The sequence below is a fragment of the Carettochelys insculpta genome, chromosome 14 (assembly GCF_033958435.1).
Source record: "Carettochelys insculpta isolate YL-2023 chromosome 14, ASM3395843v1, whole genome shotgun sequence".
Lineage (NCBI taxonomy): Eukaryota > Metazoa > Chordata > Testudines > Carettochelyidae > Carettochelys > Carettochelys insculpta.
Window position 1 is genome coordinate 9,059,620 of NC_134150.1, and position 27,629 is coordinate 9,087,248.

General features: G+C 45.6%; 1 protein-coding gene across 9 annotated transcripts in view; it reads left to right on the plus strand.

Moving 5' to 3' along the window:
• LOC142020793 (dipeptidase 2-like) overlaps nt 1–12,003 on the plus strand; it is a 35,662-nt gene extending 23,659 nt beyond the window's left edge. For all 9 annotated transcript variants that reach the window (XM_075008978.1, XM_075008980.1, XM_075008981.1 and 6 more), the window contains 5 exons: nt 1,775–1,951; nt 7,573–7,660; nt 8,668–8,743; nt 10,338–10,473; nt 11,289–12,003. In XM_075008978.1, coding sequence (XP_074865079.1) covers nt 1,775–1,951; nt 7,573–7,660; nt 8,668–8,743; nt 10,338–10,473; nt 11,289–11,480 — 669 coding nt within the window. In that variant the 3' untranslated portion in view covers nt 11,481–12,003. The remainder of the gene's footprint in view (nt 1–1,774; nt 1,952–7,572; nt 7,661–8,667; nt 8,744–10,337; nt 10,474–11,288) is intronic.
• Nucleotides 12,004–27,629: the final 15,626 nt, after the last annotated feature.

Sequence of the window (27,629 nt, forward strand, 5' to 3'; positions counted from 1 at the left end):
CCGAAATGTGTTTCCAAGCCCTGGGTTCTGGCACCACGTGAATGGAAGGAGCAGCTCTTCACCATTATGTCCTGTGTGGTGGCTCAGCCTCCTTCCCAGGCTCACTCAGGCAGTAGTCAGGGAGTCATCTAATGCGGAGCGAGTGCTGGACACACTCCAGCTCAGAACGAGTCAGCATGTTGGGGCTGGGAGAAGAACATCTCTCCCACCTCAGCACAGGTGCTGCTGCAGAGAGAAAGAACTGGTGGGGAAGCATCTTTCCCCATCACAGCCTCAGGGAAGTCTGCACCCTAAACTTCTCATCTCTGGCCCTCACCTCAGAGCCTGATCCCCAGCCAGAGCCCCCACACCCTCCTGTACCCTAGTCTTCTGCCCCAGCCCTGAGCCACTCAACCCTAGGCCCCACAGAGCCAGCACCCAAACTGGAGCACTCCTTTCCCTCTCTCCCACACCACAACCCTCTGCCCCAGCCCTGAGTACCTCTCACAGTCTGAACCCCCTTCCTCCATATTGATGTACATAATAAAATTCATTCTACAGATGAGTGGGTAAAATCAGAGAAAACACTAGTTTCAAGCTGAAACTTTGGCATTAGTAGATCGGAGATTCCATTTATGTGCTTGTAACGTTGGATAATTTTAAAAAATAAGAAATTTGTAAAGTTATAATGTCAAGTACCTCAAATCCTGTGGTTCTTTAACACAATTTTTGCTCAACTTCAAATGAAGCTGTGGAAGTTCCCTGAATAAGAACGTCAGGATTTGAAATAATACATAAAATAGCAGCTGTAGTATGTTCCATGGTACTTCATAGAAGCTGTTCCATAGAATTTTTAAAGAGTGCCCACAATAAATGGGCTTCTAGGCCTTGATTGTATGGCCATTAGTGATGGACCTGAAAAATTGTGATGGGGATTTTGATCTCCCTTTCCTCTCCCAAAAGAAATTCTATGGTGGTTGGCTCCATAGTGCAATCATGAACGCCTCTATTCACAAAGATATTCTTAAAAAGAAGAATGTCCTCAGAGCTGGTGCACTGCTCACAAAACATAGCCCATAGAACAGAAAAATACGAAACTGGAGAAGGGCAAATTTGGTCAGAGGGAAGGTTTTGGTATTATTTCCAAGGTACTTCAAAAGTAAATTACATAAGCATAAACTCATAATTTTGAGGTTCCCATGCTCCTTCATATTCGGTGTCTTTCAAAGTTCATCCTTGGACACCTTCCTTATCTTTCAAGTGTTCAGACCAATGGGATGAGCAACTGGGTTAAATTTACCCTGGATTGTTTATTTCCATGAGTGTAGTAAGGCATGAGTGACTTACAATCTGGGAAAATGCCACAAATCATTTGGTAGTTAGGACAATTTTGTCACAGCTGTTTCAGAACACTGAGTACTCAAGGAGTAAGGAATTTTAATATTTTGTGTTAGTGTTTCCCTTATTACTGAAGGGAACTACACAATACGCAGTGAATTATCTTGAACTATACAGTACCCACTGAATTATCAAGACCTCTGTGTGTGTATGGATAAGTTTGTAAAAGCTTGATAACTGCAGCTAACATTGAGAAGGAGACTCTGTGGTTTGTGAGTGTATCCCCAATACAGAAACTATTAGGAAGCTCATGCCAGCCAGAAAACCCATGCAAGTAGATACCCATACTTACTTTAATGTCCGCTGTAGAATGTACGCATTTAGTCCCATACATCTGCTAACCCATCTCCTTTAGCAGAACACAACACTAATGCAGCTTTCTCTAAATCTGTGCTAGGAAGTGGTGCTGGAGATGAATCGTTTGGGGATGATGATAGATTTATCCCATACATCACATGCTACAGCAAGAATGACTCTCAGGATCTCCAGAGCACCAGTAATTTTCAGTCATTCTTCATCCTTCTCTGTTTGCAACCACTCAAGAAATGTTCCTGATGACATTCTCCAGAGTTTGGTGAGTGACTTGAAAAGATTTCCTTTCTCTGGCAGGCCCAAGACAATCCCATGCATACAGGATTCAGTTTGTACTTCTCTTTCCGTCATCTCTGAAGTCGGTTCGCAGTTAGTCATAAGCAGATTCTGAGCAATAAGTTAAACATTTGCTTCTCAAGGCTGTGTTTCTGGGTTACATTTGGTACATGAGTGCAAAGGTATAATGGTTGCTGGTACATTGAAAATAAATGCTTTACACTGAGAGGAGGTTGAACTGGTATGATATGGTCACTGAACATGGGCAGTGGGTGAAGCTGCTGCTTGGGTAGGCAAACTCCCCAGCCTGTGACCCCGCCCATACTCCATCCCTGCTATGTCCAGCCCTGCCCCACACACACTCTGCCAGGCCCTACCCTCTCCCCACTGTATCCTGCTTCCCCTCCCTCCCTGCTCTCTGCTCACATCTTCCAGCCACATCCCTGAACCCAAATGTAGCAAATGACATTTGAAAAAAAAAAACTCTTCTAAAGCCAATTTTTTAAAAAAATGGAGCATGTTTTCCATTGCAAGCCAGATTGTGAAGACTGGATATGAAGAAAATACGTAAGGTACCTAATTAAAAGTGGTAAATTTGGGAATAAAAATGTCAGTCACAAGTTTTCGATATACCCTGAAGTTTGGCAGAGATTTATTTGCAAAAACTGAGTAGTAAAGGAAAGTCACCTCTTCTCTGTTTTACATTTTCTTAATCACTATTTTAAGCTGATTTTATATTTAGAATGTATTCTTTAGCCTTCATAAAGCAATCATTCTGAATTACTACATATTTATCACACTAAAACAAAAACATTATTTTAAATTAATCAGTCATAGTGTGTTCACAACAATGTTCATGGTTTTTAGAAAATGGGAATGTTCATTTTGTGTGATCTCCATCACAATGGACATGTTTATGAAATTTCATCATCTGTTTATGTTAAAAATATGTTTCCAAAGATTTTAGGCATAACAAAGGATTTCATATCTTAGTAAAGTACTGATTTTGTTGGAGAGTTTTCTATACACTAGTTCAGCAAATAGTCAGATGTAAAGAAAGGAGAAGTTGTTTGTCCAGCTATCTAGAAGAAAAGGAATGTTGTCCTTTTAAGGGCTCTATTCAAGAGGGGGCCTGAAAAGAAAGCAGGGATGGTCAAGAAGGATGAGAAGACTTTGGAAGTAAAATTTTGCACTCTAGGGCCGTTTCTACACAAGGAAGGAACGAAGTGGCATGCTAATACACAGAGCGAAATATGCTAATAAGGCACAGATGCAAATTCTCCACACCTCATTAGCATAATGTCACGTGATTTGGAGTCCGGAAGACTGTTCTTCCGGACTCCAAAACTCTGTGCAGAAGTGCGGCCATGGGGGGGCTTCTGGAAGGAAGTCCTTCTTCCGGAGGCCCCTTCTTCCTAAAAATTTTTGGGAAGAAGGGGCCTCTGTAAGGAGGACTTCCTTCTGGAACTACCCTCCCACCCCCACCCGGGCCACACTTCTACACGGCGTTTTGGAGTCCGGAAGAATGGTCTTCCGGACTCCAAATCACGTGACGTTATGCTAATGAGGCGTGGAGAATTTGCATCCGTGCCTCATTAGCATCTTTCGCTCCGTGTAGAAACGGCCTAGTAGTTAAGATGTGCCTTTTAGATAAAAGCTGTCTTTTGAAGAATTGGTTTAAAAATTATGTGCAACAATCCAAGCATTTGAGGCTAAAGCTGAATACTCAGACTGGGCATCTAAAAATCTATGCAAGGATTTTTTTAAAGATGTGATTTTATAACCTTCAGCATCAAACTAATGAAATATTTAAAGCAAATTTTGAACTAAGGTCCTGTAGGTATAGTAATACAGCTCAGCTTCTGTCAGTAAATTTAGAAACTGACAGCATATCTATTAATGTTGATTAGTAACAGAGAGAAAGCCATGCTAGTCTATATACTATCAAAACAAAAAAGCAGTAAAGTAGCACTTTAAAGACTAACAAAATAGTTTTTTAGGTGATGAGCTTTCGTGGGACAGACCTACTTCTTCAGACCATAGCCATACCAGAACAGACTCAATATTTAAGGCATAGAGAACCAAAAATAGTAATCAAGGTTGGCAAATCAGAAAAAAAAAGCCATCAAGGTGAGCAAATCAGAAAGTAGAGGGACGGGGCGGGGGGTGGGGGGAGTCAAGAATTAGATTAAGCCAAGTATGCATACTTTTGCATATTTGGCTTAATCTAATTCTTGACTCTCCCCCCCCACTGCCACTCTACTCTCTGATTTGCTCACCTTGATATTTTTTTTTCTGATTTGTCAACCTAGATTACTGTTTTTGGTTCTCTATGCCTTAAATATTGAGTTCTGGTATGGCTATGGTCTGGAGAAGTGGGTCTGTCCCATGAAAGCTCATCACCTTATAAACTATTTTGTTACTCTTTAAAGTGCTACTTTACTGCTTTTTTGTTTTCCTATCCATCCAGGTTGGCACATACCTGTTAAATGGCCTCTTTACCACTTAATGGCTCTTTTAGGTTCAATCGTATGCTAATAGGTCTGTCAAGCTGGGGAGATTTTCACTTTTAAGTTAATAGATTCCTCTCCTGAAGAAAACCTACCAGGCTGCAGAAGCCTACTGTGGAAGCCTTCAGGAATAGTTACAATAGGGCTAAGAAGAGGGGAGAGGTTGAGCAGTAGGGAAGGCATTGCCTGCTCTGAGGGCTATCCTTAGGATTTATGGGGCCCTAAGCAGTACTATTAAACTGTTGCCTCTTGACGCAATTCAGTCAGGTGGAGCAGGGAGACAAAGATTTTTTTAGAGACGTGATTTTATAATCATTAGCAACACATTAACAATATATTTTTAAAACAAATTTTAAACCAGGAGAGGGAACGTACAGCCTGTGGGCTGATTCCAGCCAGTGGCTTTCTTTGATCTGGCCTGCAAGGCTCACAGCTAGGCCACCCACACAGGGGTGCAAGCTGGTGCTGGTGTTCCAGCCACGCAGTAGGGGGGTGCCATAGCTGGAACACTGGCACTAGCTGCCTGCTGCGGGATGAGGGAGCCCCAAGATGAGTCTGGATCTAGCCCATGGGCTCTGTCTAGAATAAGGGAGGAAGCATCTCCTGTAAACTTCAGAGACTCGCATCTTGTTGCTCCTGTTGGCTGAATGGCAGCCAGTGGGAGCAGCAAGGGCGGTGACAGCAGGGGGTCGTTCCCTGCAGCACACAGAGCTTGCAGAGCCACATGCACATGCTCCCCTACCTGATCTGTGCTGGATAGGTGCCCCCATCACCTGCCACCTCCTGCCCAGACCCCTCCCTTTCATGCTGCACCCTCTTTTCCAGACCCAACCCCCCAGCATGCTTTCACAAGAGCCCAACCCCCTTCTGCACTTTCTCCTCCTCCCAGACCCCCACTTCCAGCCCCCTCCTGCACCCTGCCTCCCACCCACACACTGCAGCTCCACTACCACCAGTCTGTCCTCCTCCTTCTGCCCAGACCCCCCTCCCCATCCCCACCCTGCTCCTGCACCCTGCCTCTCTCCAAGACCCCCACTTCCAGCCCACTGCTGCGCACTACCTCCTACCCAGACTCCGCATCCCCCCACCAGCCTGTCGCCCAGCAGCTGAACCGCTCATTTTGGCCCCATCCCAGATCCTAGGTGGGTCCCACAGAATCTACTAGCCCTACTCCCCTTTGGCTCTGGGTGCAGCTGGAGGGTAGTGAGGCGAATGTTTTTTCTGCCTGTCAGTATGGGGCCCACATCTGTGAGGTGTTTAGGGGGTTTCGTCATGGCGGGGTTGGCAGGTATCAGTGAGGTGGTTTGGTTTGATTTGGGTTTTCTTGCTTCTCACTTGCTTGTGGCCCCCAGCTCATTTGTCTGTGGATCAGTGGCCCCCAAACCAAAAAAGTTTGCCCACTCTTGTTTCAAACTAAGGTCCTGAAGACTAACAGAGTAAATTCAAGTATCGGAGGGGTAGCCATGTTAGTCTGGATCTGTAACCGCAACGAAGGGTCCTGTGGCACCTTATAGACTAACAGAAAAGTTTTGAGCGTGCGCTTTCGTGAGCACAGACTCACTTCATCAGAACATCTGATGAAGTGAGTCTGTGCTCACGAAAGCTCATGCTCAAAACTTTTCTGTTAGAGTAAATTCAGAAATTGACAGGGTTTGACTGAAGTCCTGTTAAATGGCTTCATTACCACTTACATGGCTCTTTCACATAGTCAATGTACTGCTAATAGCTCCAGTGGCTTTTTCACTTCTAAGTTAACTGGAGCCTTTCCAAAGGAAACAGAACTATGGAACAGGGATAGGAAGAAGCAGGTGGGTGTCATTAAGACCCAGTGGTGCCCAAATCCTCAGATGCCTTATGCAACTCCATGCTCCTCTATGGGTAAAGATGGATGTGTCCTCCCTCCCCGCCTCCCGCCCCTCCTCCCAGCTGCCTCTAATACCTGCTGCCCATGTCCCTGAAGTAAATGGAGTTATGCCAACTTATACCTGATGCAGATTGAACAAGGGATGGGATGGCAGCAACTTGTGATCTTAACTGACCTTTACATGCACAGCACATTGTCAGGCTCTAGATCAGGGGTTCCCAAACTTTTCAGCATCACACTCCTTTTGATTTTTGAGAAACCCTCACACGACCCCCACCTCTTTTTTACCATCATCCAACCCCCGCTTTAACAAAAAATTCAATTTGTAATTTAAAATAAACAGAAACACTTGATATAAAAATGTTATTTAAAATTAAAAATAAGCACAAATAATTTTTCTTGGCCCCTTGTGGTTGCTTAGTGCAGCCCCAGCTGGCCAGCTGCCTGAGCCCAATGCCAGCCACCAGAGCTGACCGTGCCATCCGTCTACCTCACTAAGACCTGTGCTGCCAGAACCGCCTGCCTGAGCCCCACACTGCCAGGGCCAGCCACCCGTTTGCCCACCAGGTGCTGGGGCCAGCTGTCCACTGGCCCACAGGCCGCCCAAGCCTTGCGCTGCTGAGACCAGCCACCTGCCCACCAGCCATGGGCCACCTGCCCAAGCAATCTGTCCAAGCCCCACACTGCCAGGGCAAGCTGTCCACTCACCAGCCCAAGCCGCCCAAGCCCCACGCTGCTGGGGCCAGCTGCCCTAGCCCTGTTCTGACAGGGCCAGCCACCTGAGCCCCACGAGTCCCACAAGCTGGCCTGCCGCCCAAGCTCCACTAGCCCTGTGAGCCACCCACCTGAGCCCCTCTCCAGCCCTCCTACAAATCCAGGCACCCCCAGCCCCCCATCTAACCCCATCCTCCTCCTCCTCCTCTCCCCCAAGCCACACTCTTATTTGCAGAAGGCAGCTAGCTCCACATGGGTCTTTGCCGGCTGCCTGCTTTTTATAGCAGCTGCGCTGGGTCACCCATGTGAAATGGCAGGGCTAAGAGCCGAAAGCAAAGGCTGGATCTTTCTTCAGGTGGTGGGAACCATGAGGGGCTGGGTCGCCTTGTGCCCCCCCCAGGGAAGCACACCCCCAGTTTGGGAAACCCTGCTCTAGAAGGAGCTGTGCTCATCCCTTCAGAGTGACCATGACACAGGGCCCATGAATAGCTGCTTCCAATACATCCTTTTGTCTTTCAGAAAGAGAACAATGGAATTGTGATGGTGACTTTCTATACTAAGTTGCTGGCCTGTGGTAGAGAGGTTGTGAATGTCTCAACGGTCGCAGGTTTGAATCTGATAAACTTCACTTCTGAATAATGATTCCTTCTTTACATGTTTCTAGTGTCTGAGCTACCTTGCAAGGGTGAATCTTTGTTGCTGTAATGCACACCTTTGCCCAGTCCCACACTGTGTAAACCACAGCCACTTGTTTACTTGTGACACTCTGCTCTTTGCACTGCACAATTGGTTCTGGTCATTTTTAGCATCTGTACTTATCAAACATAAAAAGAGGTGCAAGCCCTAAAAAGGAGCTAGAGAAACTTGTGTCTCAAAGTGGAACATTAACAAAATCCTGACTGGGTGTTTCCGCAGGAAAATCCTTGTCCTTAAATAGTCTAAGAACAGAAAACAGCTAGGGTTATTGGAGTACTGGGGCAGGGGTAATGCGATTTCCATTGCTATCTGCAAGGTGTTTCAGAGAAGTAATGCCCTTCATATGAGCCAGTCATATTCCTTGAATAGCTTTTTATCAGGCTAGTTATTGCACTCTCAAATTCCACGTCTGCACTAGTGAGATCTTTTGGACTATCTGGGGCTCTTTCAAAAGATCCCATAGAGCATCTACATACAAAATGTGTTCTTTCTAAAGGAATTCAAAAGAACACAGCACTGTTCCTGGCAGCCCTCTTCTGCTGTGTGAATGTTCCCTTTTGAAAGAGCAGATCGCTATTTCGATCTGCTTTTTTGTGTGTGGACGCTCTTTCAGAAGAAGTTTTTTCGGAAGAGATCTTCCAGAAGAACTTCTTTTGAAGGATCCCTGTAATGTAGAAGCAGCCTTTAAAACGACCAGCTACTGCACTGAATAAAAACTGTCAGGTTAAGAACCAGTGTCACTTGTATCACTGATTTTTTAAGCCTGTGTTATAAATGGATCTTCTGATGTCAGATATTTAAAATGAACGTAGTGCTTTGTCTAAACATCCTGAGACACGTTAACCAAATACCGATATGTCAGAAATCATTTTTCTTCCCATGTGCTTTGACACTGTTTTCTTTGATATTTTTTTCTAGATCATTTTGACCACATAAAGAAAATTGCAGGTTCAAAATCAATAGGAATTGGTGGTGACTACGATGGAGTGAATCAGTTAGTAAAGTAATCTATAAATTCAAAAACAAAGTGCTCTTCAGATCATGAGGGGTTTCTTTCGGTTCTTTTGAGAAAGTCACACCTCAGTTATTGGAGCAAATTGTCTTGAAGTTATCATTAAAATACAAGTTGATAAAGCAAGGGCTTGGTCACTTCCTCCTAGATCAGCATGCAGGTCTCTTTCATTGGGTGTGGGGTGGAAATGATCTTGCCTGCACAACAAACCTCCTACTGTCCTCCGAACCAGATAGGTGCCCCCTTTGAGGTCTCAGGTTTGCACCTGCCAGCAATGAATGGCAGAAAAGCTAACAGCATCTCACACTCTTAGCTCTTCTGTGGCTATGGATTACATTGGTTCCTAAGGGGGCAACCCGCTGTTATGTCATGGAACCTCATCCCTTCAAAACAAACAGTCTGATACCATACCATCATGCCCCCTGCTTACTTCTGTGGTTGTTTTGGGGTAATATATGGGCCAGAATAACATATGCTGTATAGGATAAGACGAGGCTGCTTGGCACCTCTCCACTTACCATTAAGCTTTTCTCCTTTCCTCATTTATAAACTCTTGACCTTGCTCATCTTCCTTGTTTGTGTCAGAGAAACTTGAGCACAAAGTCATGTCAAGTGGGCACAGGTCTCCACAAAAGTCTGCTCCTGCAGTGACAAGCCATTCGGGATTCTTCAGTTGACTCTCCTACATGGCCATGGTTAACAATTGAGCTTATTGTCTTATACTCACATAGAACTGGGGTTAGAGGTTCCTAAAGTGCTGAATGAGCCATGGAGTAAAGAGATGACACTACCAGCTTACTTGATACATACAGGTTTAAAGCAAAGAGCCCTACACATAGTTTCTCAAAACAATGCCAAAGGCCCATGAAAAAAATACCCTGGAAGACTAGTTATGCACAGGTTTGGCTGCTTCTTATTTCCAGCTCCATTTGGTGTAACAGGAATCACACAACAGATATCAAATTGTTTATTGTATTTCTGTCAAATGGAGCATTTCATGTAGCTTTCTTTGCATGTCCAAAACTCCCATTGAGCTCAAAACTGGGATTTCTCTCAGGATGTTGCCCCCTGTAATTTATTCTTATTGACTTCAAGTGTATAGTAGAGAACATAAAAAGGTCAAGAATTGTTCATGTATCATATGCACACAGACTCTCTTTTTAATAGCGTAGCATTTCATAGGTACAGTGCACATAGCCTTCTGTTGCATAGATGTTTTCCTGGCCATCGGAGATTGGGTATGGGTGATGAGGGAATATTCACTAATGAATGGAGTTTTATCAATACTGCCCATGCTGTCTTTGGTTGCTTTTTTCTGGAATACACAGTTTAGTCACTACAGGGATACTTCATGCAGAAAGAATCTTGTTTGGTATGGCTCTGGGACTGAACCCTTCTCCTAATGAAGTCAGTTGGACTTTTGATTTTGATGTACTGGAAGGAAAATTGAGTGTTCTTGTGACTTATTCTTCAGCGTAACTGATCCCTAGCCATAATCATTTAAAAATCCCTCTCCACATTATTCACCCAGAAGGATGAGTTATATGGTATGTCATTTTGTGGTTGTTGCTAACAGGTTCCCTGAAGGACTGGAAGATGTTTCAAAATACCCTGTATTGATTGAGGAACTTCTGAGAAGAGGCTGGACCGAAAGCGAACTGGCAGGGGTTTTAAGGGAAAACCTCCTCCGTGTTTTCAAGGAGGTGGAAAAAGTAAGATTAAAAACAGTTGCAAAATTATTTTGACAGACACTGAAATTCTGACTGCTGCCAACAGGGAAAGAGACTGTCATTTTGCTGTGCAGTAAGTATGTGCAAAAAGAGGAGGGAGTTATTGTAAAGATTCAAAATGGCTCTTGAAAAGCAAAAGTTAGAAGAGGCAAGGGGAAGAGTGCAGATAGGACAAGACAGAGCCAGTTTCTCTTATAAGGATGTCTCCAGTCGCTGCAGTGGTCCTTGAATTCTAAGTGAAATTACGTCTCAGTTTGCTAGCTACAATAGTACCAGTGGTGGAACTATCCTTTGAGTCCTAAAAATGTCAATGTCTGATGCTGAATTGTGAATGTGCAACCAGCTGCCATCACACCACAATGTCAGGAAGTCTTCATGGAACCTAACTGATCTTTCACTGACAAAATAAATCAGAAGGGTGAAAATTGTTAGAGAAGTTTGTCTTTGAATTAAGACTGTCAGCTGACTAAGGTGGAGATCCTAACTGACTCTTGCCATTGGAGATTTCCAGTGGAGGTATCCACAGCAGATGTGGACCAAATGATTTACCTAAGGAACAGTGAGATGGATCACCCTTTGCTAGGATGTGTGCCAGAGAAAGCTCTGGGCAATCTTTTGTAAACTCTTGAGAGTGCATAAGATTAGCTTAAAACAACAAAGTTGCTTTCCTCATCCTGAATGTACTTTGAAGCACAGTTTAAGAATGGTCCACTTGAATTAACAAAGTTGTACTATAAGACTCTCAAAAATGTGTCAGAAAGCTGATTTCCAGGGCAATACTCTTTGGTTTCTTCCAGGTGCGGAATGACAGCAGGTCAATGAATGAGAATGAAAATGAAATCCCACAAGCAGAGGTGCAAAATTCCTGTCGTTTAAACCTAAGAAAACTTCCTCTTCGCACATCTGGTGTGCCCCCCACTTCCTTTGGATCTCCTTCTGTGGTACAGATATTTGGGCTAATGTTCATCACTGTAATATTACTTCATTAACAATACACAGAAACCCAATTGTTTAAAAAGGGTTATTGAATACACATACCAAAGCAAACATTACATGTAGAGTGAACTGCAATGCAAATAGATAAATCTTCTGTTTAGCTACAAAGCTGTACCTCAAAGGTGTGTGAATAGTATTAAACCTAACTATGGCAAAGATTGTTTTCCTTAAGTGCTTAGGTAGCAGTGTTTGAAATTCTGAGGGTCTGATTCTGCTTAGTGCTGAACATTCTTGGATCCACTTATGTAAAAGGAAGCTAGTAATACCCTAAATCTCAGGTCAGATCCTGTGCTGTGTGCAAGGTCTCTTATTTTCAGTTTTTATTTTGTTTCTAACATTTCCTGGGAAATGTTACTGTTTATTACAAAAATGGATGAAAATTAGTTCAGAAAAATAACTTCATGGTTTTCTGGGTTAGAGAACAAAGAGCAAAGTAGGAATATTGAAGGCAAAAGCCGTTCATGCTGGCCGTGTCTACACGTGCTCCAAACTTCGAAATGGCCATGCAAATGGCCATTTCGAAGTTTACTAATGAAGCGCTGAAATGCATATTCAGCGCTTCATTAGCATGCGAGCGGCAGCGGCGCTTCGAAATTGACGCGCCTTGCCGCCGCGCGGCGCGTCCAGACGGGGCTCCTTTTCGAAAGGGCCCCGCCTACTTCGAAGTCCCCTTATTCCCATGAGCTCATGGGAATAAGGGGACTTCGAAGTAGGTGGCGTCCTTTCGAAAAGGAGCCCCGTCTGGACGCGCCGCGCGGCGGCAAGGCGCATCAATTTCGAAGCGCCGCTGCCGCCCGCATGCTAATGAAGCGCTGAATATGCATGTCAGCGCTTCATTAGTAAACTTTGAAATGGCCATTTGCATGGCCATTTCGAAGTTTGGGGCACGTGTAGATGTAGATGCTGTGGTTTATTTCACAAACTGGATGTTAATAAAAAGCAGTCAAGTATCACTTTAAAGACTAGCCAAATAGTTTATTAGGTGAGCTTTCGTGGGACAGACCCACTTCTTCAGACCATATCCAGACCAGAACAGACTCAATATTTAAGACACAGAGAGCCAAAAACAGTAAGCAAGGAGGACAAATCAGAAAAAGATAAATAAGGTGAGCAAATCAGAGAGTGGAGGGGTGGGGGGGAAGATCAAGAATTAGATTGAGTCAAGTATGCAGATGGGCCCCTATAGTGACTCAGAAAGTTCCCATCACGATTTAAACCATGTGTTAATGTTCCGAATTTGAATATAAATGTCAGTTTGTCCACTTCTCTTTCTAAAACGGAGCGATAATTTCTCTTCAGTAACACATACCTTGAGGTCATTGACAGAATGCCCCATTCCATTAAAATGTTGACTAACTGGTTTGTGGATCTGGAGTGTTTTGATGTCTGTTTTGTGCCTGTTGACCCTTTGTCTAAGGGAGTTAGAAGTTGTAAACACATGGACATGTATGTCTTCTACTACGTCTTATTTAAACAGATAGCCTAGTCTAAGTGTAAATGCAAACTTATTATTAATGTAAACATACCACCTAACATAATGTTTTGGATTTCTTTAACATAATCAGGATTTTTATATTCCTGAGAAGTGCAAAATCTTTGTGAAAAAACTCTATAATAGCGTTTTTTGGAAAACTTGGGAACTGAAAACGAAGAATTGGAACAATATTGTTCAAGCTCTTGGCTGGCCATTTGTCTTTGGAAGGCTGGTATTAGGACTGACGACCAGAAGTACTAATGAAATGTTTTGTTTGTTTGTTGTTTTGCTTGTTTGTTTTTTTAAAGTTTCAGAGTGAGTTAACTGCCAGCTGAATTTGCAGGTTACCATTGTGATACAAGTCCGAGAAGGGAAAATACCTCAGCTTTTTGAAGGAGAATGTAGCCTCTTTTAATTACTTTTCCCCCAAAAGTTAAAGGATTCTGTCAACCTGGAAGTTATTCAGTAAACTACATTCTGCCCTTTAGTTAGTCACATTGCAGAAAGTGTCTTCACCTAAGTGTCTGGGAGAGGTAAAAATCCTAGGCATGTATGGCACTACTGGATCTGACAAGTGTTTGAATGCTGTTCATCATGGGACAGAATTAAGTTGTCATTGCTTTGTATATGCAGCAGTATCTTGCTTTGAGTGCTCTCTCCATTTCATTGCTTTGAGCCTGAGAAGGCTAAATAATTATGCAATCTGTTTTGGGTCCTGTCAGGTCCTGCCTACCCCAAGCCACTGTTATTTATGACCATGACATCTATTGGTGCATGTCTGCCCAAAATCTAGATCAATTTCTGCTCACCAGTGCTATGGTCAAATTCAGGCAGGAGTAAGCTGACACAATTCCTTTGGCTTCAGTGGGGCTAGTTCCATGTTCCTGGAGGGATAGATCTGGCATCTTCAGAACGAGGGCTGTATCTATGAATCATTTATTCCAAAAAACCCTACCTTCCACCATAAGAACGTCAACTGTCCTCTGCTGAATTTTTCCTTTCGGTAGCACTGTTTATTTGCCCAGTTTGCTTTTGTTTTTGCAGATGTTAGTTAATGAACTTCTCTTGAGTTCTTAGCAAGGCTGTGAGTTTATCATGGAGCTCACAGTTGTCACTGATTCCATGACTTTCCAGGACCTCTATGCAGCTGGCCCAGGGGCAGCTTGCCACAGCCAGGGCAGTCTTGGGCCACTGAGTCCCCTCCCCCAGCAGCAGCAGGTGTTTGGGTGTGGGAGGGGGCTCAGGGCTTGGGCCATGTGGAGGGAGTTGAGTCTGGACATTGCTTACGTTGGGGGGCACCTCAGAAACGGTGACATGTCTTCCCCTCAGATCCTACATGAAGCCACAGCCAGGGGGATTCCATGCACTACCTCCATTCACAAGTGCTGCCCCCACAGCTCTCATTGGCTGTGCTCCTAGCCAATGGCAGCTGTGAAGCCAACACTCAGGGTGGTGGCAGTACATAGAGCCCCATTGCTGTGCCTCCACCTAGGATTAGAGGGACACTGCCACTTCCAAGGAGATACACAGAGCCTGGCTGGGAGCCTGCCAGTTCCACCAACACCTCACCCCAGTAACAATGGGGGCCACTTGGCACTGCCCACCCCCAGCACCAGCAAGCATCTCAAGCTCCCCACCGCAAAGTATACATGCTACCCTTGGCTCACCTTCCCCCCAGATTTACAAGGATATATAATACAAGTCACTGACAAATCAGGGGTTGTGGATTGTTGTTTACTGTCTGTGGCCAGTCCAAGATGTTTTGTAGAAATACCCATCACCCAACCATAACCTCAGTTATTAGTGATAAAGCTACCAACTGACATCCCGAACTTCCTCATGCTCTGTCTATTCTTGGAGAAGATGATTACTAGAGTTGTGGGGGGAAACTTCTTGTGGAATTGCAGCTGATACTTTTCCCAGTTAATTTCATATGGTTTTCAATCTATCAGTGTCATTTTATTATTAAATTTCTATGCAGTTCAATTTTCAAGACCCACTGATAACACAGAATTAGCATCTTGGCTGTATATTAGCTGTTTTGGTGTGAGGCTGTGCTGAAGGAAACTGCTTCAGGTAGTCTGAAACTGCCCCACCCTGCCAGACACAACAGGGTCATACCTCTTGTTGCAGCTGTGGGCAGGTCTACACTACTGCAGCAAATCAACGTAAATGTATGCAACTCCAGCAAGGTAAATAACATACCTCAAGCTGAGTTACTGTGGGGACTATACTTTGTGGGGAAGATGGGGCTAATGGGAGGAACTCTCCAACTGATTTGCTTTATTCATCTCATTGGGGGTAAAGTACTGGGTTTGACTGGAGAATGATCAGAGTTCAGTTTGGTGGGTCTTCACTAGACCTGCTAAATCGAGTGCCAGTGGATTGATCTCTGACCATCAATCCTTGCTATGGTGTAGATGTAGCCTGACAAATAGATAGAAGCAAGGTGCAGGGATTAAGATGAAATATGCAAAGGATGGATTTCCAGCAGATTCAGTACTATGATTACTTTAGAAGTTACTTTTTGTTTAAGGCATATTTTTGGTTACTTATTTTATCATCATCACTGAATGCAGCAGTCATCAGAGTACCATGAAGTGCCACAGACTGACTATTCTAGATCAGATGGGCATGGAAGTGGCCAAGGACATGTCAACTTAGGTTACACTCCCAGCAGTGGTATAGGGATCTGTACTGCATCCTGCTGTTTCAGGCTGTCAGCTGATGAGGGCATAGGCACGAGAGAGTTGGTTGAAGTGTGGCTCTGGAGCTGTTGTCCCTCAGCTGGATTGTGTGTTGAGGCAACATGACCATGTCATGCTCAACTAAGGACCCTGGCTGTTCAGTCAGGGAGAGAGACCTTTCTTGCCAATATTTATCTGCTGTTATACTAAGAGAAAATAGTATTTGCTTTACATTTTGCTGAAAATTTCTAAAACTTGAAAAAAAGAGGCATTTAAATTTCAAGACATGTTTGTGAAATATGCACATCAGAAACGTTCCACTAAAATATCTCACCCAGCTCCAACTACAGTAATGCCAATTGTAAATTTTAAAATGATGCTTCTTTCTGTTTGTCTTCTGGTGTTTGAGACTTTTGATTCAAGGTTTTATTTTCCATAGTGCTGAAGCTGGAACTTTTTTTTAAACAAAAGCAGAGATTTTGACATAATCACATGACTCCAGAAGCTCAGGGTTTAATAAAAACAAATATTGACAATACACAATAAAATTAAGTTTGCATCACTGACTTTATAAGGCTGTTTTGATTACCTGCAGGATCCTGGAGTTCCTGTTGCTATGCTTGTTGTTATTATGGCTTGTTTACTCAATTTCTGTAAAAGATATAATTTATTGTAGCACCAAACAAAGGCCTATAACCACTGCTTTTTTTGCTTTTAAAAAAAAAAGAGGAGCTGGTTCTCAGCCAGCTTCCCAACCCCACCCCCAGATAATCCTGTGGCTGGGGGGTGCCGAGATGTCAATACTTAGTACTGGCAATTACAGGCACTAAAAAAGCACCGCTTATAACTAGACTAAGAATGATCTGTGTAAAACACATAATATCTATGTAATAGTAGCAAAGAGAGTGCTGATAATTTCTGTAATTCCAACAGAAAATAAAATCTTTACAAAGGGGTCTCAGTCTGCAAGCTCCTTTACCAGCAGTGCATCCAGAAAGAGTCCGTTAGAACAAGGCCAAGTTTATCCTAGTGGATCTGAAGGAAACTTCTGTGTAGAACACATCGACCTTAACATTCCGACATACAGAGCTAGCTCTGCCCAATCCTGATCCACCTCCTGCCTCATACACCGGTGATGGGGAGACAGACTTGGATTAGCAGGGCTCATGCCAGTGCTGCACAGAGAACACTTTGAGGCTGCTGCTTGGGTGGAGCTTGAGCTCTGCAGACCACTGTATCCATTGGCTTCAGAGCTCAAGCATTGTTAAACCAGGCTGAGAGACTCCCTCCAAAATGCTGTGTAGACATGCCCTGGAGCTAGGGTGACCACATTGCCCTATGACAAATACCAGACACTGGCCTCTGGAGATGGGGGACTGCTGTCCCATATCAGGGCTCCTCGGTGATGGGGGCTGCTGCCCCACAGTGAGGCACTGGGGATGGGGACTCTACAGCCTCCTGGAAGGGAGTTGGGGAGGCAGAGAACAGGGTAGCTGCCCCGCGGAGAAGCTTCCCTGCAACAGAAGCTGCCTCTGTGATGTGTGAGATGCTGGGGAATGATGGCTTCTGGTCCATCTGCTACAGGAGAGTTGGCAACTCTGATTGCCATTTCCTTGACAGTGGAGCACCTTAGTGGCCTAGGTGCAGGATCAAGCCACAAACAGAAGGTTGTAAGGAATGCAAGGAATGAGAGTGGCCACCAGGGGAAAGAGACACTGGGTAGAGACCTGTCAGAGGAGCACAATGCCTGGCAAGTGCTAATCCCCACGGTAGCCAGAAAGAGACACCATGGCTACGTCTACACGTGCAGCCAACATCGAAATAGCTTATTTCGATGTTGCGACATCGAAATAGTCTATTTCGATGAATAACGTCTACACGTCCTCCAGGGCCGGCAACGTCGATGTTCAACTTCGACGTTGCTCAGCCCAACATCGAAATAGGTGTTGCAAGGGTACGTCTACACGCCAAAGTAGCACACATCGAAATAGGGATGCCAGGCACAGCTGCAGACAGGGTCACAGGGTGGACTCAACAGCAAGCCACTCCCTTAAAGGGCCCCTCCCAGACACAGTTGCACTAAACAACACAAGATCCACAGAGCCGACAACTGGTTGCAGACCCTGTGCATGCAGCATGGATCCCCAGCTGCTGCAGCAGCAGCCAGAAACCCTGGGCTAAGGGCTGCTGCCCACGGTCACCATAGAGCCCCGCAGGGGCTGGAGAGAGAGCATCTCTCAACCCCCCAGCTGATGGCCACCATGGAGGACCCGGCAATTTCGACGTTGCGGGACGCGGATCGTCTACACGGTCCCTACTTTGACGTTGAACGTCGAAGTAGGGCGCTATTCCGATCCCCTCATGAGGTTAGCGACTTCGACGTCTCGCCGCCTAACGTCGAAGTTAACTTCGAAATAGCGCCCGACGCGTGTAGCCGCGACGGGCGCTATGTCAAAGTTAGTGCCGCTACTTCGAAGTAGCGTGCACGTGTAGACACAGCTACCATGTGACAACTAGGCTGTGGGTGGGGGTCATGCTTGACTGATAGTATGAGAAACTTCTTTTTAGCTGTTTATGTGTTGTCCTGCCCTCCGTATTCTCTCCCTTCGCTCCCCAAGAGGCACCACACATTCTGGAACTTTCCCTCGCATGCATCAGGTGGCAACTAGTCTGTGGGTGGGGGTTGTGCTTGGACAAGAAACTCCTTTTCAGCCATTTACATTTTGTCCTGACCCCCAATCCCTTCCCTTCCCTCCCGCCAGAGGAGCCAAGCAGTGTGGAATTTTCCCACACCCAGCTGCATCACATGGCTTGACCCCAAACCAATGAAAGATCGTGCTGTGCAAGGCACCAGGCAGCTTGCACATGGTGGTGTTTCTGTAGCCAGCCAGGGGAAGTCTCAGGAGGAAATTCTTGGATGGGCTTTAACCAAAGAACAAGGGGCTATCTATAGTTGGGGGTCTTTTAGCCACTAGGGGGCAGTCTCCCTTGGCAGTCACAGTGTTCGGGTGATGGCTGTAGCCAGGGTCTTTTAGCTGCAAGGGTGAAGTCTCCGTTGGTGGTCATGATTTTGGGCGCTGGCTGTAGTTTGGATCTTTTAGTCACAAGGGGGAACTCTCCCTCAGCGGTCATCATTTTCAGGGACTGGCTGTAGCTGGGAGTCTTTTAGCTGCGCAGGGAAGTTTCCCTTGGCGGTCATGATTTACGGGTGCTGGCTGTAGTCTGGGGTCTGTTTCAATGAAGGCAATGTAGTAGCTATACAATTACCACAGTTCTTGAAGTAAGGCTTGCAGTGAGAAGTATTCTTGTTCTGAGGGTCTCTTTTGGCAGGTCCAAACCTGGCTGTAGTCTGGGGTCTTTTAGCCACCCAGGGGAAGCCTCATATGGTGGACGTGATTTGTGGAACTGGCTGTAGCCAGGGGTCTTTTAGCTGCCCTGAGTCGTAACTGTTTTGATGATTCATTGCAGTTTCAGTGCAGCACCCGTGTCTACTTAAATATATTCTTCTTCTAAGGGTCTTCTTTTCCAGGAGGTCTAAATCCAGATGCAGATCCAAGCGTAGATCCAAGCCTAGGCATGCTGTTTATAGGGGCAGGTGGTGGGTCTCTCTAGGTGGTCATGATTTTTGGAGCAAGCTGTAGCCATGGGCCTTTTAGCTGCCCCAAGCTGTAACTGTTTCAATGATTCATTGCAGTTTCAGTGTAGTACCTGTGTCTACTTAAACAAATTCTTGTTCTGAGGATCTTCTTTGCCAGAAGGTCTAAATCCAGATCCAAGCCTGCAAAGATCCAGTGCTTTTGCGTCCTGCTTTCAAAAGCCTGTGAACCCAAAATCTTTTTTTAATCATTCTTAAGCGCTTTACTACCCATCCCATCCTGTCCTTTCAGTTTTAGAAAGCACATCTCTTTTAAAGGCAAGCCAGGCCCTGTCTGGAAAAAGGGACATTTGTTTAACACAGCCGGGGAAAGAGGGAAATGAAATGTGGGAAGATGTTGTCAGATACCCACATCTACTTCTGGGACATTTTTTTCTCATGCTGCACTAGTGAAAGTAGCCAGAATGCTACGGGCCTTAGGGAACTGTGGGATCGATTCCCACAATACACTGCTGCAGCATTTGATTTAAGCTACTTGTGTGTGGCAGCAATAAATCAATTTTGTGGGGAGCATGTGAGAACGTAAGGATGCTCAAAATTGAATTGATAAAACTTAGCATTAATAAATTGATGTTAAGAAAATCAATTTTAGCTCATAGTGTAGATGCAGCCTAAGAAGACATTTAGTAAATTACAGATAAATAACAACACAGAACACTGAGAGCCAGGACTGGTGACTGTAACCAAACTTTATGGGACCACAGAAAACTTGGTGACACCCATGATATGTGGTCACTTCTGGTTACCTAAATCATGCTGGAGTACAGATATTGCCAGACAAGAGAGTGCCAGACTGAAGAAGTTCAGCCTATATTAATCTTTAACATGGTGAAATCTAATGAAAGCAATTAATTTTTCTTTGTGTGGAAAATAAGTACAAAATCTGTACAACCTTCTTTCAAGAAGAGCTTATGGACTATGCTTGTGCCAGGCTGTGGATGGGGTTGGTTTTCTTCTCCACCTGTGATGTTCAGTTTTATCATAATGTGTTGACTATATTCTCAGTCCTGCTCTAGATACCGTGCTTTTAAGCATAGCCATGATGAGTAAATTAGAGCATTTTGACCCATATTTCTAAGAACCATTTTGGCAGTAAATGTGGGCCTCAGGCCTGTGTGTACAAGTGAACATGACAACACTGATTTAAAATAATCCTAGTCCGCCTGATGTTATGCAGCTTGCACAAGTACATATTCTTGGAGAGCCTGACAGTGAAACAATGAAAAGAACTGAGTGAAGCAAACTTGTGTGTTCTAATTCCAGCTGTGTTATTTACTTCATGAGACTGTGGGCAAGTCTCCTCATCTGTCTGCCATTGTCTTAAAATGCAAAGATGTTACTGTAACTGTTCCCTTGAATAAAACTTTGGAAGTCTAAAATGCTTAGTAGTAGCCCCTTCTCTCTTTCACCACCTCCCTGCCCCCATGTCATATTGGTTCTATTTACATAGTCAAACCACTGTAATGCTCAGGGCTGCAGAAGCCCTGAGCATAGCAGATTAGGTTCACCTCTGCTGCAGGAGTGTGGTCAGGGTATAGAGAGAGGCCTCAGCATCCAGGGTAGCCAGCACAGCAAGATCCAGGGGGTATGAAGAAGATGTTAGGTGGGTGAGAGTAGAAGGCGATCTGAGCCCTACCTTAAGGCCACAGCTGCTACTGTGGTTAGTTGGTCGAAGGATTCTGACCAGCCTGAGTAAATAGGACTGAGCAGGACTGACCTGGAGTAGTTGCAGTGAACCTGTGACTGCAATACCATTCATGAGGAGTTGTGCAGGCGAGCAGAGGGGAATGTATTCTTCTCACAAATTGGTATAACAGGGCTTCCTGACAGTCTCCATTTCAAAGAAGTCAGTAACAGGATTGAAAAGAAAAAAGAAGGATATTTTCCAGAGGTTAAATGCCTTGCTCTATGAATCTGAGATCTTAACTGAAAAATTGACCACTAGCTTTCCCAGGGCTGGAGCAGAAGCCTGAAGACTTTAGTGTGATGCTTGAACTCTGTCTCCCCACCTCCCACCCAGGGTCATGGGGCAACTTTTGCTGTCAGAAGGGGACACAGTGCAATGAAGTTTGATATCTGCAGCTCTGGAATATAAAGCTGTTAAGGAACAGTTCTGCTCATCTGAGAGAGATAGATGAGCTTTATAGGCCTTTCCCATGCCTGCTTATTACGATCGATATATTCAAGGACTGTCTCTAACATACAGCTCCACGTGGCAGATAATTGATTGATAGTGCTGTGACTAGTTCTTTCCTAGAAGCCTAAAGCAAAAATTATTGGTCATTACTGAATTGCCCATTCCTGCTGCTCTTAATCATCAAATAGTTCCTCTGAATGTTTAAGGTTTACATTAGCAGGTACTTTTTCCTTCGAATAAACCCTTCAGTGCAAGGGCTGTCCTTCAGCATTTGGAAACTGCCTTGTGCATAGAAAGACACCCCTTTAAAGTGAAGTAAAGTGAAAGTCCCTCTGTCTAAACAACAGTTTCCAGTTGTTTTGAAACATAGTTTGAAACATAACCCTGGCCCACTGAAACAGAAGAGGGCAGCATTAAACATTTTGGCCAACTCCGGCCTGAGATTTGGGTCTGTCACAAAAGCAGAAAGCAGGTTTAATATGGTTAGTATGGACGTTTCAGGGCAGCTCTAATTTTAATCTTTTCCACCCACTCTGTTCACTTGCCTGGAGAGAAGACCTATAGTGCAGAGGTTTTCAAACTGTAGGGCATGCTCCCCACAACGGGCATTGCAGAAATGCTCGAAAGGGTGCGTGAGTAGTGATACCAGATGGCTTGTGCCAGCCCCATACAGCAGGACTTGACCAATCCCTACAGGGGAGGCAGGGCTGTTCTTATGACCTCTGGTGCCCTATGCAACCCCAACACCTGCACCCCCACCCCCCAGTGGGGAGTGGGGGCAGAATTCTGAGGCGGGGGCTGTGCTAGGGGCTGTGGGGGCAGGAACAGGGCTAGGAGAATAGTGCTGGAAAAGGCAGAAGGGCAAGTGGTGTAGCCCACCAAGAGCCTGGAGCCATTGGGACGAGACTCCAGAATGAGGGGCTGTGGGGGGGGAGCAGACAGGGGGTGGGGGGGTGCAGGATTCAGCTGCTGGGGCAAGGAAGTGTGACAGGCACCCGGGGACTGAGGCTGCGGGGTTGGGTGGCAGAGCAGGGGGCTGGGAAATGGGAAGGTTAGGCAGCAGAGCTGGAGGTCAGGGCGTTGGACCACTGGCACTAGGAGGTGCCACAGAGGTCAAGGGACCGGAGGCAGAGCAGAGGTCTGGGATCTGAGCCACCAAGGCTAGGAGGAAGAGCAGGGGCTGAGAGGCCAGGGAATTGGGGCTGCTATAATTGGCCATTGCTAGGCATACACAGCAGAGGGCATGGCTTAATTTGGAGCACAGTGGTGCCCCAAATTTAGTGATGCCCTAAGCAGCTGAGTACTCTGCGTATGCCTAGGGATGGCCCTGTGGGGAAAGGGAGCACCACCTTCACACACACCCCTTTGACTCACCACAGCAAGTCACCAGCCTGTGGGTAATCCCTAGAAATCCTCATGTGTGTTCTCTCCAACCCGGAAAGCCTGAGGGGGGCAGAGGGGTAGGTAATGGCCTTGTCCTAGCACTGCAGACTGTCTGCAAGGTGGAAGCAGCTGACTGGAGAGGAAGCAATGGCTGTACCTTTGGTAAATATCTGTTTATTTGTAACCTACAAGTGTAGTTAATTGAAAGTTGCGTTCATGCTGTTTGCTTTATATACCTTTGTGTGTGTTTATTTTTGTCTACATTGGGAGGATACAATCAAAAATCATCACAGAACCTAACCCCAACCATACCATCAGGGGCTCCTTTACCTGCACATCTACTAATATAATATATGCTATCGTGCCCCACTGCCATTTACATTGGCCAAACTGGACAGTCTCTACGTTAAAGAATAAATGGACATAAATCAGACATCGGAAACGGTAAAATACAAAAACCTGTAGGAGAACACTTCAATCTCCCTGGACACTCAGTAACAGATTTAAAAGTAGCAGTCCTACAACAAAAAAATTTCAAAAATAAAATGGAGAGAGAAATCTCTGAGCTGCATTTCATTTGCAAATTTGACTCCATCAACCAAGGATTAAACAGAAACTGGGAGTGGCTGGCCCCTTACAACAGCAGTTTCTCTGCTCTGGATGTTCACACCTCCGCTTCAGGATCTGACAATGGGCCACATCCCCCCTGACTGATCTGACTTGTTTTCTCCTGTCTCTTGATGTATACTACTGATAATGGGCCCTTTCCACCCTGACTGAATAGACCTTGGCAGCTCTGGCTCTCCCTTTTACTGGGACCCCGCTATTTAAATACTCCTCTGAAACCCCCATCCCCCCACTCATGCATCTGACAAAGTGGGTCTTTGCCCACAGAAGCTTGTGCTCCAAAATATCTGTTAGTCTGTGAGGTGCCACAGGACTTCTTCTTGCTCTCAAGGAATCAAACTAACATGGCTACCTCTGATACAATCAAAAATTGTAAATCAAAGGGAGGCTCAGCTCAAAATTTAAAAACTGCTGCTATAATATAAAACATAAAGTGCTATATTTTTTAAAGGAGTGGGGCAGGGAAGTGAATCATCCATTTCCTGATCAGTTACTTAAATTTGTATCTCCATAGCAACACTAGGGCACCCTCTGCAGGCCATCACTTCTCGGAAGTGAGTGTTGAGAAAAGTGCTATGACATTTAGTTGGAGTTGCATGCGACTTGGCAGTTTGCCATCTGTTTTTTATTTATGTGCAGCATTGACCTTAGCAATGTCTAGAAAGGTGAGTTTGTACATGTTTTTCCAAAGCAAATCTCATGCTTGCTGGAAAACTTTCCCATGATAAGCAGTTTGATGTTTTTAAAAATGGAATCTTGAGACATTGTGAGAATTGACCCATGTGCTAATTTCCTTGGATTTTTTTTTTAATGTCGCGTGTACGAATATAGACTTCTGGGGGAAGGGGGGCAGGTAGAGAATGATGAGTGAAATGAGGGAATGGAATAATTGCAAATAACTCTGTCTCCAAGGCTGAGTAAGAAAACACTGGCTAAAAACAAGTGCTAGCTAGGAAGACATTAAGTGATATGGGGCCTTGAGACTAAACTATGATCTCATGATCCTTAAGTAACAAAATGCAAAATCCATGTGGAAGAAAGTCACACTGGCAGCTGGCTACCCCGCATGATATCTAGCATCTGCAGAAAGAGCAGCTGGGTCATTTCCCTGCATGCATAGTAGTAGTAGTAGGCATCCTTCAGTCTGCATAGACTATGGATCACGCCCTTTAAAGTTTCAATTGAGGACTTCATTTACAGCGTCTATTGTGACTATAAAGACCCACACGAGAGTGACAGTCCTTGCTGCATCTCTTGCAGATGTAGTGGGTGTCTGGCAAGTCCTTATTGTGCTTTCTGTGTGCTCGCTTCTCCTCTGCTAGCTGTCTGATCTTCAACTCGCCCTTCTGAAGGCCCTTGTGTAACCCCTGCCTCCATCTGCTGCAGTCGTCTGCTAGTTCTTCCCAGTTGTCCAGCTCGATGTCTACCTCTCTGAGGTCTCTCTTGCAGACATCTTTGTAATGCAACTGGGGACGTCCGGGAGGTAGCCAGAGGCTAGCTCACCATACAGGAGGTCTTTTGGAATCCTTCCATCGTTCATCCTGTGGACGTGGCCAAGCCAGCGGAGTCAATGCTGCCTGAGGAGGGTGTGCATGGTTGGGATTCCAGCTTGCTCGAGGACGACAGTGTTGGTAACTCTGTCCTTCCATGATATTCCAAGGATGCGCCTGAGGCAGCGCAAGTGGAAGACGTTCAGCCTCTTTTCCTGGCGGGCATACAGGGTCCAAGTCTCGCTGCCATAAAGGAGGGTGCTGAGGATGCAGGTTCTGTCGACTTGCATTTTGGTGTGAGTGTACAGCTTGTTGTTATTCCACACTCTCTTGCTGAGTCTGGACAGAGTTGTGGCCGCTTTTCCAATCCTCCTATTTAGCTCAGTGTCCAATGACAGGGTGTCAGTGATGGTGGACCCGAGGTAAACGAACTCGTGGACGACCTTTAACGTATAGTTGTCAATGCTGATTGATGGGGATTCAGCAACATCCTGACCGAGTACATTCGTCTTCTTTAGGCTGATGGTAAGCCCAAAGTCCTTGCACGCTTTGGAGAACCGATCCAGCACTTTTTGAAGCTGGCCTTCTGTGTGAGATACTACAGCAGCGTTGTCTGCGAACAGCATGTCTCTGATGAGGACTTCTCGCACCTTAGACTTAGCTTTCAGCCTTGCAAGGTTAAACAGTTTCCCATCAGATCTTAGCTGTGTCTACACGTGCACGCTACTTTGAAGTAGCGGCACTAACTTCGACGTTAGGCGGCGAGACGTCGAAGTCGCTAACCTCATGAGGGGATCGGAATAGCGCCCTACTTCGACGTTCAACGTCGAAGTAGGGACCGTGTAGACGATCCGCTTCCCGCAACTTCGAAATTGCCGGGTCCTCCATGGCAGCCATCAGCTGGGGGGTTGAGAGACGCTGTCTCTCCAGCCCGTGCGGGGCTCTATGGTCACCGTGTGCAGCAGCCCTTAGCCCAGGGCTTCTGGCTGCTGCTGCTGCAGTGGGGGATTCATGCTGCATGCACAGGGTCTGCAACTCGTTGTCGGCTCTGTGTATCTTGTGCTGTTTAGTGCAAGTGTGTCTGGGAGGGGCCCTTTAAGGGAGCGGCTGGCTGTTGAGTCCGCCCTGTGACCCTGTCTGCAGCTGTGCCTGGCACCCTTATTTCAATGTGTGCTACTGTGGCGTGTAGACGTTCCCTCGCTGCACCTATTTCGATGTGGTGCTGCGCAACGTCGATGTTGAACATCGACGTTGCCAGCCCTGGAGGATGTGTAGACGTTATTCATCGAAATAGCCTATTTTGATGTCGCCACATCGAAACAGGCTACTTCGATGTAGGCTTCACGTGTAGACGTAGCCCTTGTGTGCAGCAAGGTGCCCACTGTTGAAGATCCAAAGGCATGCTTCAGGAGGAGTGCGAAGAAGATCCCAAACAATGTCGGAGCAAGCACGCATCCTTGTTTGACGCCACTCCTGATTCTGAAAGCATCCGATAATGCGCCGTCATATTGGATGGTTCCTCTCATGTTTTCGTGGAACGACTGGATCATCTTGAGTAACCGTGGAGGACAGCCTATCTTGTGGAGCAGTTTGAACAGACCATCCCTGCTGACCAAGTCAAAAGCCTTGGTCAAGTCGATGAAGGGTATGTAGAGTGGCTTTCTCTGCTCCCTGCACTTCTCCTGCAGCTGCCTTAGAGAGAAGACCATGTCAACGGTAGACCTCTCTGCGTGGAATCCGCACTGCGATTCGGGGTACACCCTCTCAGCAATCTTCTGGAGTCTGCCAAGGATGATGGGAGCGAACAGTTTACCAGTGACGCTTAGGAGGGAGATTCCATGGTAGTTGTTGCAGTCGCTTCTGTCTCCTTTGTTCTTATACAACATTACAATGTTAGCGTCACGCATATCCTGTGGAACCTCACCCTCTTTCCAGCACAGGCACAGTAGCTCATGCAGGAGTTCCAGGAGTGTGTCTGCGGCACATTTGATTACCTCTGGTGGTACACCATCCTGACCAGGGGCCTTTCCTCCTGCAATGCTGTCGATGGCTGTCTTCAGTTCATCCACAGTTGGTTCATTTCCCTGCATGAGTACAAATCATGGATAGATATAAAATTCAACCACGGGAGAAAAAAATCTCTTTGGCCTTGTAATTTAAAACTGAAGCTCCATCAGATATTGATATCACCTCAGATATTGAGGTAACCTGAGGCTGCAAAATTCCATTTGGCCTGATCCTGTGGGGTCCAAATGCCGTCCACTCCCATTTCCCAGAGCAGCTCAGAGACAAAAACGCACCACTACTCTCTATGGATATCGCTCCACTCCAATTAGACATGAGTGGCTGGCCTGAGCCACCTGAATGGGGCACTCAGGTCTCAGGCTAAGGGGCGTGTTAAAGCAGGTGACATGTTTGCATTCGGCTGGAGCACAGGTTCTGGGACCCCATGTTGTGGGAGGGAGCCAGAGTCTGAATTCTACACTTAACAAAATAAAAAAGCAGTCATGTAGCACTTTAAAGACTAACAAAGTAATTTATTAGGTGTTGAGCTTTCATGGGGCAGACCTACTTCCTCAGAGCTGGCAAGAATCTCACAGAATATTTCCAGATCTGAAGAGGTGGGTCTGCCCCATGAAAGCTCATCACCCCAATACATTATTTCATTCGTCTTTTAAGTGCTATGTGA